We start from the raw sequence: 13740 nt of genomic DNA, 5'->3' as shown, positions 1-13740 counted from the left end.
ATTGGGGGGGGGGGAGAGAAAGAGAGAGAACCGGTGGGGGAAGGGCAGAAAGAGAGGGAGCCACAGACTCTGAAGCAGGCTCCAGGCTCTAAGCTGTCAGCACAGAGCCCAATGTGGGGTTTAAACCCAGAAACTATGAGATCATGACCTGAGCCGAAGTTGGACACTCAACTGACTGAGCCACCTAGGTGCCCTGACAGTAAATTTGTTTAATAAGTGGATGTATTTATTCATTTAGGAATCATTTTATTAAGATTTTATTTACCAGGTACTTCAGAGATACCAAATGACCATGTGAAGGCCTGTGTCCACAATGAACGCACAGTTGTGTGCAGGAGAGTTGCAAACCATTACTAATGCAAGGTGATCCATGATATTGGTGCTACTATAGCATTGGAAGAAATAATGAACCCTCAATCTATTTGGGGGATTTGGGGAAGCTACATAAATGTAGTAAGGTTAGCACTGAGTCTTCAAGGAGACCTAAATTAGTTGGGGTGCATAAATAGGAAAAAGCATTTTAGGCAAAGAAATCAGTTTGAGCAAAGACTTGGGAGTGACAAAGTATATGGCTGGTTCAAAAGCCCCAAGAAGTTTAGGAGCAAACAAAACCAGGAGTATGTGTGGAAAGAGGGATAGCAGCCCAGGAGGCTTATTCTATGTGTCTATAGATCACATCAAAGGGATAAAGAAGTCAACTCTAAGGTGTGCCACTAGCCTAACAGGATAATTTGAGCATCATAAATAATAATGGATTAAAACTCATCAGATATGTAAAATGTATGCATTGCTAATAATAACTAAACAAAACCTTACTGGTTAACATTGGAGGTTGCTAGGGGACCAACTAATTTCTCTGAAATTTTATAATTAAAGTGAAAAAGCCCAGCATTTATCACGCCTTTCTTCTAGGATCCCTGTATTTCATGATAACCAGAGCTGGTGAGAGAAAGTTTATAGAAGAATCCCAGGTAATAAAATCATTCAAAGTATTAGAAATCTATTGTTCTAGGATAAGACTTAAGAGACATACCAAAATGCAGTGTGAAGACTTTTTTTTTAATGCTTTTAATGGGGAAAAAAAAAACCAACTATTAAATGATATTTTGGATTCAGCCAAGTTAATTTGAATATGTATTGAGTATTAGATGATACAAAGGAATTACTAATTTTGTTATATGTGATAATGGTGACGAAGTTAAGAAAATCCGTGTCAGTTTGAGATGCAGATTAATTTAAGGGTAAAATGTCTGGGATCTGTCTCAAAATAGTTAAACACGGAGCAGGCGAGGGGATGAAACTAGATGGGCAAAATGTTAATTGTTGATTCTTGGTGATGAGTCCGTGAAGGTTATTAAAAGTGGATTTACCTTTGCCTATGTTTAAAATTTTGCTTAATAGTTTTAAAAGCAGAACAAGCGCTGCGGAAAGGGGATGTCGGAAATGAAAAACCTAAACTATACTAGAAGATTGAGATTTCCCTGGGATTTCCGAAAGAGTTAAGAATTGTAATGGTCAAATCTCTGCTGGATTTGAAGAGCAGCCTCTGGCTGCTCTCCGGGCGAGGGCCCAAGGAGGGCGGTCGATCGAGGGCTCGCGGTACTCTTGTAAGTGCAGTGAGAAGTGAGGACGCCCTTCCCCAGCCAGCACCCTTCCCTCCTCAAGCCTGCCCTTCTTTTCCATCCTTCCTCTCTCCCCACCCCACACACCCTTTAACGCTCCTCCGCGCTCTCCTTTCCCCACTTCCTTCCCTTCCTGCGTCTCGCCCCACCCCTCCCTTTTCTTCACCCTACTGGTCCTTTCCCACACAATCCCCGCCCTTCCGTTCCAAGTCCCTCCCCGCGCATTCGTCTGGACCATCCTCTCCTGCTCCTCGCCCCGCCCCTTCTCTCAGCGTTCTGGCGGAGGTTACCATAGCTGCCGTGCGCTCAACAGCTAGGCTTTTCTAGTTGGTCCCCGGCTGGCCGGAGGGAAGAGTCGACACCATGAACCATGTAGTGACTATCGAGGAGCCCCAGGCCAACCCGCAGGTGTCTCAAACCCGGTGCGGGGTGAAGTCGGGGACCTGGGGCAACGTCTCCTCCAGTCGACCGTATGATTTTCTGTACGGTAAGGGCGGCACCGGACCTCCCTCCAGAGTTGTCGACTCCTGGCCTAGGTGGGCTTTGGGTCGGTGATACCCGGCTAAGGGGCGAGGTGAACGGGAGACCAGCCTCGGGACGATCCCCTGACCACGGTTATCCTTTGTTGGGTGAGAGCAGCGCAGAGCTCCCCAGGTGGCGGTGCTCCTGTGCGCGCGTCGGAAGCCGCAGGTGCGCTCTGCGTCTAGGAGGAACACCGCGCGCAATCGCTTTACTGTCCCCACCGTCTTTTCCAGATAGTCTGCACAGCTTTAAGCAATCTTTCTGAAACCTGTACCGGGTGTTTTGTTATCCAGAAATGTATGCAATGATTTAGCAGACTTGGAGATTCACTCAACATTCCCTCATTCTAACTGTATGAAGTGCCAGACAAAAATGACCTTCCCTCTCCCATTCTCTGGGCAACTCCAAATTTGGCTTTGTAGATAAAGAAGTACCAGTTTATCTCGCCTTTGTTTTCAGTTTTCTCTCTCTCTTTTAAAACTTACTGTTATTTATCAAAGCACTGCTTATAAACTAGGTCCACTGTGTTCCTTTGGATCAGTAAAGCCCCAGTTTATTTTAATGCCCAGCTTGCCTGTTTATGTTCTGTCTCTTCTACTGGACCTTAAGTTCTTTAAGTTCTTGTTTTACACATTTTTGCAGCCTTCTCAGCACCTATTCCAGTGTTGGTACATTTTTTTTTTTTTTTCCGATTTTGCCCTCAGCAGTCCCATGCTTTTCACCTGAACCTTGCATTGCTTTTAACCGTGTGGTATCTCCTCTGGGATTCCCAGGATCTTCTTTCACTGGGAATCAATAGGTTACCCATTTCCTGGTATAGGGGCTTTGTAATGTTTGCTTACATATTCTGGCCTGTGGTTTTTTTTTTTTTTTTCAACGTTTATTTTTTATTTTTGGGACAGAGAGAGACAGAGCATGAACGGGGGAGGGGCAGAGAGAGAGGGAGACACAGAATCGGAAACAGGCTCCAGGCTCCGAGCCATCAGCCCAGAGCCTGACGCGGGGCTCGAACTCACGGACCGTGAGATCGTGACCTGGCTGAAGTCGGACGCTTAACCGACTGCGCCACCCAGGCGCCCCACCTGTGGTTTTCTTTATTCACTCTTGGTTTCGTCTTGTAAAATAAATCTAGTAAACCCTTGTAAACACACCATGTTTATTTCAAAAGTAATTTGAGAATGGGATATACTTATTTAGTAAAGACAGGCAAATAATTTATCAAGTTTCCTGTCTTTTATCCTTAAAAGTCTCTCCCCCCCACCCCCGCTTTTTTTTTTTCTGCAGGGGGTTACTAAATGTTTCCGTGTCACTTGCAAGGAACAGAAACCCACTCAAAATAGGCCAAATAAAGTTTGGATTCTTCCAATTAGACGGGCAATCTCACGTCTATTAATGGATAGGAAGCATATATAGCCAGGACAAAGTAGAACCAAGACAGGGAAGGTCAGAACTAAGGTGTAGTGCCCTTCTGCTTGATTTCTTGGACCTATTTTTTTTTTTAACCTTGTTTAGGTTGTCAGATTTAGCAAGTAAAAATACAGGATGTGCAGTTAAATTTGCATTTGAGATAAATAACAAGTAATATTTTAGTCCCATGCAATATTTGGGATCTATTTATATAAAAAGTTATTCATTGCTTACGTGAAATTTAAATTTAACTGAGGATCCTGTATTTTATCTGGCAACTCTAACCCTGCTTTTTTCTGTGCATATATGTGTCCTTCCATCTGACAGAAAGCCACTTGTTTATGGATTTCTTTTGCTATGACAGGGACTGGGGTGGCAGTCTACATGGCCTCTTATCCTAAATAAAGCTCACCTGTGAGTCCTTGTGTATCTTAGCTGAAAATTGGAGAAATGAGATATGTTCTTGACCAGCCAATGAGTTGACTGGCTTGGGTCAGATTTCCATCCTGACAGAAAGAACTGCGGTGGGTAGGTGTTGTGGTCAGTGATACACACACATAAGCACCTTTCCAAGTTTTTTCACCCTTCACCCACCCACACCCCTCAAACCCAATGGCCTTTTCACCATAGTTAATTGTCTGCAAGGCTTTTGCTCCTCCAAGAAGCTTTGGGTGTCTTCATTAAATGTAATTTTTACTTCTCTGATCACTCTAGCAATTAAGGTTAATTCAGATACATTTGTAAAGTACTTTAGAGTTAACATCATTTTTTTATAGATCATACCTCATTTGTATACCATTTTGCAGTTTCCTCAATTTTTTGCTAAATGTTTTGTGTCTCTCAAATGTCTAAGTGACCATCATATGTTATCACTTTCCTGAATCTAAATTTGTTGATGGATTAGTAGCTACACTATTGCCCTGATAATTAAAGCCTTTTAAATATATGATCCATTTAATTTTTCTAGCTTCCAAAAATGTTTTAAAATGCTTTCTAGGTTTATCATAAGCTCTTTCTTGCTATCTTTTCCCCCAGAATATGCAATTTATTATGCCTTTCCCTAAAAGTAATCATTATGTCTTGGGGTTTGAAACACTTCCTGTCTCTTATGATTACTTGGTGTGACAACTTTCTAGGCTTATTAGAACAGTTTCTACAAGATGGGTAAATTGGCTGAGGGGCTTTCTCATGATTTCTATGAGAAACTTTTCCCTGTAAAATTCATGGGCTTTTGATAATGTAAGGCCTGGGAGCCAGAAGAATTGGAGTTCACATTCTAACTGTTCCATCCGTAAGTGGCTAACTTCTTGAAGCTTCAGTTTCCTCACCTATAAAATGGAGGCCTAGTGCCTACCTCATTGGGTTTTTGTGAGGATTAAATGGAATATTGCACATAAAGAACTTAACACTCGTGTAAGAATAAGCAAGTGATGCCTGGTGAGTGCCATTACCTTTGAGCAATGCCTTTGAGCAATGATTATGATCACAATTGTAGGGTATGTCACAGAATGTGTAGTCATAAATCACATAGTATTGTGTAATTATCTTCTATAGATGGCAGGAATGTTTCTATAGATCATGTCTTCATACTCCTTATAGGAATAAGAGGAGAATGGTTTATAATTTATTATTTAGAGTTAGGGGAAATGCAGGCTAAATTCACTTAAGTTGAACAACACAGTTGGAACCATAAGCCCAGTGACATCTTTTAAATCACTTAAAAAAAGAATATGAATAGAAGTTTCCCTTCGTCCGATGCTATTCCCAATATATTAGACGTGTTGAAGCTATAGCCTTCTTCCCTTTAAACAGGTGCATTCGTCCTGCCTTCAAATTCACTAGTCTGTAATTTTAGGCCATAAAATTTGGCCTTGCCATTCCTAAATCAGCCCAGTTTCCATCACCTTCTCAACTTGAGTCATAGAGGTGGATTTGGGTGATGAAGCTAAAGAAGATAATATCTAAAGGTGATGATTCCCAAGTTTGTATCACAGGTCCAGACTTTATCCCAAACTGTAGATTTGTATATGAAATTGCCTACTTTATATCTCCACTTGGACACATAATAGATACTAAGCATGCTTTCCTAATGTTCTCCCTACAAACTTGCTCCACCACAGGTTTTCCTGTATCAGTTGATACCAACCCCATACTTTAGCTACTGAGGCCATCATGTTTCCTCTCTCTCTCTCTCTCTCTCACACCATTCCAACACATTAATAAGTCCCTTCTGTTCCACCTTAAAAATATATCTAGAATCCTGCCCTATTTCATCACTTCTGTTGCCACCACCATGGTGCAAACCAACATCATATCTCTTCTCTAGGCTTATTGCAGTAGCCTCCTAATAGGTCTCTCTGCCTCTTCCATTGCTTCCGTGAGGTCTGTTCTTCATGGGCAACCACAATGAACATTTTAAAATGTAAGTCAGATTTTATCGCTTCTTGGCTCAAAATCTTGCCATGGTTCCCCACTTTACTCAGATTAAAGCCAAATTCTTTTCAGTGGCTCACAAAGCTCCCTGTGATGTAGGCCCTGGGTAACTTCCCTGACCTTTTCTCTATTATTTTTTCCCTCTCTCACCGTGTTTCAATCATGTTGATCTCTTTGCTGTTCTCCAAACATGTCGGGCATGCCGCTGTCCTAGGGCATTTGCTCTAGCTGTTTTCTCTGCTTCAAACTCTCTTCCTTCAGATAACTGTATAGTTAACTCCCCACTTGCAAGTCTCCTTAAATGTCACCTTCTCAGTGAGGACTGCCTTGACTACCATGTGTAAAATTGCAGCCCCATCTCCCTTAGCTGTTCATTCCCCTCTTTTTTTTAGTAATACTACCCTCTAACGTATTATATAATATGCTAATTTGTTATGTTGTTATTATTGTCTTTCTCTCTCATGAAGTCAGGGATCTTTATCTTTTTGTTGATGTGTTCCAAGCACCTTGAACATAGTAGTCAGTCAATAAATCTTTCTTGAATGAAAGAGAGCTTGAGCCTCTTATAGCTTTTCAACCTTGGGGGGAATATTAAATGTCTGTTTCCAGTATATCATTTTTGTTGGGTAACTGAGGAATTACTAGACTCTAGGAACTGACTCACATTATCTAAATTAAATTTAAATTAAATTACTTATAAATCACCATACCAGCATATTAGAAGAAATATGTTACCAAGTCATCTAGACTAGTTGGTCAGGGTATTTGTTTCTTAAGAGATGTGTACTTGGGAAATCAAGTCTGTTTCTGAATAGACTTGCTTATAAATTTAATGCCATACTGTTTAATTTTAAGGGATGGTACAATAAAGCTTGAATATGTCACTTTAAAGATGTATCTAACAAGCACATACTTAAAATAATGGCAATCTTTTGTTGAACTTTGGAGAAAAATTTAGTCCTGTCATCAACATACTTACAGATTCAAGGAGTGAATTATAGCTGATTTTATTTATCTCTTGTTAGACAATGACATTTACTTACTACATTCATCAATTCTGAGGTACCATGTTGTGAAGAGTTTGTATCTTTCTTTTGTCCTGAATAGGGGAAGTAGTGCCCAAATGTGTTATTTCTTTCACTTGCAGATGGGTGTAGTGAGTGTATACATGGTCTTTCATCTTAGAGTATTTCCTGGCCTATCCAGACCCAGAAAGTGGTTTGTTCATAGGAGAGAAGACCGCATGTTTAAGCTCTGGTGCTTGAGAAGTTATTAGGCCTTCTTTTTGCCTTCCATTTCTATAAACTGACTTTGGAATACATTGAAAAGAGATGAATCTAATAGACTCTCACTGGTGGCAGAGTAACAGGGCTGTGAGTTGCTACAGATTTAGGCAGTATCTAGTTTTTATAATTTGTTTCCCAATTAAGTAATTACATTGTTTTGCCATTATTCTCAGCCCAGGAGTATGTTCTATTCCTTATACTACCTTATTGCTTATTTTGCAGACCCATTGTTTATTGTGTCAAGTGAGAAAGACCACACACAGGCAAATATCCAAGCTAACCTGATTCGAAACAGACTGGTAGGTCTAATTCATTCACTAAGGCAGCCTGATGAACTTGAACCATCTAGTTTTACTAACTGCACTGATCAGATTAACTAGTCATCAGATCTCCAGTGGATTTTATATTCTGCAGAAATTACTTTGTCATGATTCCTAGGGGACAAGGCATCTTGATACTTGTGGCTCAGTGTGAATATTAATTAATAGTGAATAAAGGATTCATTATAACCTAATTTATTTCAGTGGGGAAAGTTACGTATGCCTGTGTTAAAAGAATTCAAGTAGTACAAAAGCGTATATAGTGTGAAGTAAATTTTGACCCTCAGGCCCCTTCTCGTAGTCATCTATTATCAGTTTCTTGGGTATCTTTCTAGAGATAGTCTGTGCATATACAATATCTCTTCTTTCTATGCCACATTCACTGTTTTGTACCTTTAAAAAAATTTACAATAATAAATAAAATGCTTTAGAAAATCTGATGGTAAAATTTTGTCCTTTTCTTCCCTACCTCCCTGTCTTAATATTAGAGAAAAGTTCCCAGGTTTAGAACCATGTTCAGTAACCTGATTCATTATCCAAGATATTCTCTGTATTGGAGCAAGGCAGACCCTGTCCCACCATTCATCCGTCAGGAATGGAAGAGACATGAGGAGAAACACAGAGAAGCCCTCTGGCACCTTGCCATGTAAGTGTCAGGTAGCTTCAGTTGCTACTCATGTTTTTAATGAATTTATTTTTCTTCTTAAAATTTTTTATTCTTCATTTTTTGAAAGTACAATTGTGATGTTATACCTAGGTTGATTGACCCCCAATTCTCTCTCTTAACCCCTCTACCTAGTGGGGGGGCTGGGTGGCATAGTCAGTTAAGTGTCTGACTTCAGCTCAGGTCATGACCTCGCAGTTCATAGGTTTGAGCCCCGCGTCGGACTATGTGCTGACAGGTCAGAGCCTGGAGTCTACTTTGGATTCTGTGTCTGCCTCTCTCTGCCCCTTGCCCGCTCTCTCTCTCTCTCTCTCTCTCTCTCTCTCTCAAAAGTAAATAAACATTGAAAAAATATGTTAACCCCTCTACCCAAAACAAGCCTGATTTAGGGGCAATGGTTATAGGTTTATAAGTTAGTAGATATTCTCAGAACCTTGGAGTGAATATATATATTAAATAACAACTTGCCAGCAAAGGTAGAGGGGACTGAATTTGTTGTTTCTTTGATCTATCTTAGAAATTGCAACTATACCTTTCTGCTAGTATCTAAATATATATTTTTGGAGACTTACAGCCAAAGCACCTTCAGAGATAAGTCTCTTGAATTCTTTATTCTTTTAATTATTTGAGTCAAACTTAGTAAATTTTAAAAAGCTACCTTTCAGCATGGACATAAAAAATTGTCTCTTAAAACTCTGTTATTCCTATGTGCTATTAATTAAAAGTATGCATTTTTGTATGTGGGATAGCCTATGTCTACTCTTTTCTTACTCTTACTTCCTCTTGTTGGTTCCTGGCTTCCTGGCTCAGGGAAAGTAATTACAGCAAAACCTTGGTTTGAGAGCATAATTCATTCTGGAAGCACGCTTGTAATCCAAAGCACTTGTATATCAAAGTGAATTTCCCCATAAGAAATAATGGACATTCAGATGATTAGTTCCACAACCCAAAAATATTCATATAAAAATGATTACAATACTGTAATATGATATAAAATCGTAAGGAAAATACAAAATATAAAGAAAAGTGAACAAATTAACCTGCACTTACCTTTGAAAACCTTCATGGCTGGTGTGAGGGAGACAAGAGAGAGGAGGGGTTATTGTGTAGGATGACTTTCACTAATGGAATCACTGCTGTCTCTTGGCTCAGTGGAATCTTTTACTGCATGGGCACCATTGTATACACTCACATGGATATTGACTACAGTACAGTATTAATAAACTCTTTGTCATTTACTATATTTAATGTAACTGGCAATAAGGCAGCAAAGGAAAGGGTCTTTATCTGCAGGCAACCTGACCCAGAATGAAGCAAAGCATTCCTAGGCTTACTCTTGTATGGAAAAGCAAAGGACTGTCCATAGGTGCTTTGAACTTTTTTTTTTAACATTTATTTATTTTTGAGAGAGAAAACGTGAGTGGGAGAGGGGCAGAGAGAGGGAGACACAGAATCTGAAGCAGGCTCCAGGCTCTGAGCTGTCAGCACAGAGCCTGATGCGGGGCTCAAACTCACAAACTGTGAGATCATGACCTGAGCTGAAGTCGGACGCTTAACCGACTTGAGCCACGCAGGTGCTACTGTCCACAGGTGTTTTGAAGTGACAAGAAAATACCAGTGTCAGTTGTGGGCACCTTCCAACATTCTGAAAAATCACTGATTTCTGCCAAACACCATAGCCTGAGACTGAACAGCTGAGCATGGAAGAGGATCACCCACAGCCTCGCAGTGAGAGAGAGAGAGAGAAGAACCATTGGCTCAGTTGTGATCATGTGACATTTGTCATCTGGTACCTCTTGTATTGCAAGACATTGCTCATGTATCAAGTAAAATTTGTTAGAAGTGTTTGCTTGTCTTACAGAACACTCACAGAACAAGTTACTCACAATCTAAGGTTTTACTGTATTATCTAGTCTGAGATGTAGGTCAGTCAGATGCATGTTAGAGAAGACTTTGCTCTCAGTCTCAGATACCCTGTGTATCTCCTACTTTATAGACATAAAAATATGAAATAGAAATGTTTGGGAATGACATGTTAGACTTTAATAATGTTCTCCTGCTTCATTTTAGAACAGATACATCTTTTCAGATGGCCAAAGAGGTTTATGCAGATCCTGAAGTAACTGGAAAGAATCGCTATAAATACTTTGAAAGGTAAAAGTAATTACTAATGAAAATGAGCCCTGGTATTTTTAGAGAATGTCTTTATGATAATGATACCAGCTGTCACTTCTGAGTGCACGCAGTGTGCCAGGCACCAATTTAAGTGCTTGATATATATAATCAATTTTTACAACAGAAATATAGGATAAGATATATTATCCCCATTTATCAGTAAGGAAGCTGAGACCAAGACAGGAGAAGTAAATTGCTTAAAGTCTCTTAAGTTAGTAAGTGGCAGATCTGGGATTTCCAGCTAAATCTGCCTGACTTCAGAGCTATTAGCTGTAAATAGGAATATATATTTGAGGACAAAGTGAAGTCATCAAATCAAGTGAGATGCAGCATAGACACCATGACAGTCATAGTACATGGGCAATTGTTATAAGTGGACACATAGGTGACGTTTGCTATCTGTTGTGTGAATGTTGCCAAAACCAACATGGTTGAAAGTTTCACTTCATTTCATTTGTGATTAATGCTCATGTGATATCCATATAGTCAAATTAAAATGAGGATCTCCCTATAGGTTTTATGTGGTTAGAAAAATAATCTTGTGTCCATCAACTGATGAATGGATAAAGAAATTGTGGTTTATATACACAATGGAGTACTACGTGGCAATGAGAAAGAATGAAATATGGCCCTTTGTAGCAAGATGGATGGAACTGGAGAGAGTTATGCTAAGTGAAATAAGCCATACAGAGAAAGACAGATACCATATGGTTTCACTCTTATGTGGATCCTGAGAAACTTAACAGAAACCCATGGAGGAGGGGAAGAAAAAAAAAAAAAAGAGGTTAGAGTGGGAGAGAGCCAAAGCATAAGAGACTCTTAAAAACTGAGAACAAACTGAGGGTTGATGGGGGGTGGGAGGGAGGGGAGGGTGGGTGATGGGTATTGAGGAGGGCACCTTTTGGGATGAGCACTGGGTGTTGTATGGAAACCAATTTGACAATAAACCTCATATATTGAAAAAAAAGAAAAAAAATCTTTATATACATACATAGGCTTCCTTGAGAAAGTAAATTTGTAATCTGCATTGTTATTTGTGAGCATCCTCCTTATGGAAGTTATGTGATGCTGATTTTTCAGAGAAATGTTAAATTTTTAACATGGTATACTCAATTTCTAGACTTTCTGGGGGTAGTTTTTAAAACTAAATCACTGGGAATTTCAGAATGTCTCAAGGAAGTGGGATCTAATGACCAACTGAAGTCCAGGTAGAAGGCATCACTTCTGAAAGTGTGGCTTCTTTACCATCTTCAGAGAAAACATCAGAATGTTTATTAAAAATGCAGATTCATTAGCTCTACTTTAAATGTACTGAGTCTCCTGGGCTAGACCTGGTAATTTGCATTTTAAACAAAAATCTCCCCACTGCCCAGTGATTTTGTGTTTGCCCAGGTTTGCGGATTACAGATTTATGGGATATTCAAGCTCACTGATTTTAAGGGATGAATCTGAGAGTTGGAATAAGGCACAGAGAGCACACAATGCATAAGTCCCACATGTTTGTGTTCTTCTTTCTCCCTCCAGGCCTTTCCTTCCATTTCATCAACAGATGCCACTTAATGTCGTTTTTGCAGTAACCAAGTAAGTAGCCATTATTTTAAAACTTTTTTTCTAGTTTATTTGCTGTTTGTTCCCATGCTTATTTCCAGAAGATAGTTCTCTAGATCAATATTTTTCAAATTCTGGATCACATATCATTCGAAAGTCATGCAATATTTTAGTGGGTGATGAACAGCATTTTAGAAAACAAAATTGAATAGAAAATAACCAAAAGCATCAGGGTAAATTGCTTTTTTGCTTATAACTTTTGTTTTGGATAGGTACATACATACATTCATATGTAATGGTTATGATGTAAAATGTATTTCTTCTTATTATGAGTTATGGTAAAAATAAAAGTTTAAATATCCTTTTTACTTACCTGAAACACACACTTATTTGGCAACAGTTCTTCAACATTTTATCAAGAAAATGAATCAGTCATGAAATAGGTTTTGAATACTGGAACTTCATAATTTAATAATCATCTAAGCTATACAAGTTAATTTAATATGCAAAGATCAGGGGCATCTGGGTGGCTCAGTTGGTTGAGCATCTGACTTCAGCTCAGGTCATGATCTCAAGGTTCCCGAGTTCGAGCCCTGTGTTGGGATCTGTGCTGACAGCTCAGAGCCTGGAGGCTGCTTTGGATCCTGTGTATCCCTCTCTCTGTGCCCCTCCCCTACTCATGCTCTATCTGTCTCTGTCTCTCAAAAATAAAAAATAAAAATGTTTAATATGCAAAGATCAATAAAACATGGTTTCTGTCCCAAAGAGGATTGGACCAAGGTAAGAGAGAAGTAAAGGATAAGAGCCGAATCTGGGATTAATGTCCAGTTTCCTAGTCTTTTGTTTTAGGGCTATACTGTTTTTGCTATTACTGTTTCCTGTGTCAGTATACCTTAATGTTTGTCTGAGAGAAAAAAATGAAATGATCAGGAAAAGAAACCTTTTTTAAGGTCTCAGATTTCTGAATCGAAATTTAGATAGGGCTTGCCTTTCAAACAAGCATTTAAAGGATATGGTTACCCCTTATTATATAGCATTTTATGAATAGAATATATGTTATCAAATGTCTGTAATCCTTAAGATAAATGCCAGTTATGATCCCAATTCTCCTTTGATTTTTTTGAGACTGCATGGATACCTATGGCTCTTACATAGATGCAGAATAGATTTCTTTCTTTCCCCCTTGACAGAGCAACTTTGTGTGGTTCATTTTACCCAAGGACAGCTGCAGACTTGTTTTTAGTGAAATGTTTTATATGAGCAAAGGGAGAGATATGAGACCAGTAGATCCCTAAAGATACCTTTGATAATACTTTAAATGTAGGCTCACTGGGTCATCTACTTTGGAGGTCATAATAACATCAGGTTTAAAAGTTGTTCATTTAATTATGGGGAGTTCTGAGGTCTACAGTCATGAACACTGGGCCTTTTCACTTCTTTTCTAAATTACTGTGACATGAGGGGTTTCCTATAACAAACTTTGACAGTTGACATCTTAGATAATCTCTGTCCTTCTTAGAAGTTTTTAAAGAATCAATCAGTATCCCTGAATGAAGTCAGCTCTGGAATTATGGCCGTGATGAATTTCTGAGCAGTGAGGATAATTCCACCTTATGTTAGTAGGGATGGACTTGTCTGGGGACCAGCTGGCCTTCTCCAGCCATACCCTTTTCATGTTTAGCTGTTGGAGTTTTTACTTACTCATTCTATGAAGCTAGCATTACCTTGATTCCAAAACCAGACAAAGACCCCACTAAAAAGGA

General features: G+C 39.3%; 1 protein-coding gene across 3 annotated transcripts in view; it reads left to right on the top strand.

Annotated features, from left to right (window-relative positions):
- The first annotated feature begins 953 nt into the window (after positions 1–953).
- The window catches only part of CFAP91 (cilia and flagella associated protein 91), an 81418-nt gene continuing 68631 nt past the window's right edge, over positions 954–13740 (top strand). Inside the window, exons 1-5 of one of the 3 annotated variants that reach the window (XM_047876490.1) lie at positions 954–971; positions 7493–7569; positions 8079–8236; positions 10325–10408; positions 11954–12010. In XM_047876490.1, coding sequence (XP_047732446.1) covers positions 8103–8236; positions 10325–10408; positions 11954–12010 — 275 coding nt within the window. In that variant the 5' untranslated portion in view covers positions 954–971; positions 7493–7569; positions 8079–8102. Of the gene's footprint in view, positions 972–1902; positions 2110–7492; positions 7570–8078; positions 8237–10324; positions 10409–11953; positions 12011–13740 lie in introns of those variants that run through there. The other 2 variants (XM_047876488.1, XM_047876489.1) reach the window with 2 other exon arrangements.

Source organism: Prionailurus viverrinus, chromosome C2 (assembly GCF_022837055.1).
Source record: "Prionailurus viverrinus isolate Anna chromosome C2, UM_Priviv_1.0, whole genome shotgun sequence".
Classification (NCBI taxonomy): Eukaryota; Metazoa; Chordata; class Mammalia; order Carnivora; family Felidae; genus Prionailurus; species Prionailurus viverrinus.
Note: the sequence above shows the minus strand (reverse complement) of the source record. Positions and strands in the feature narration are given on the sequence as shown.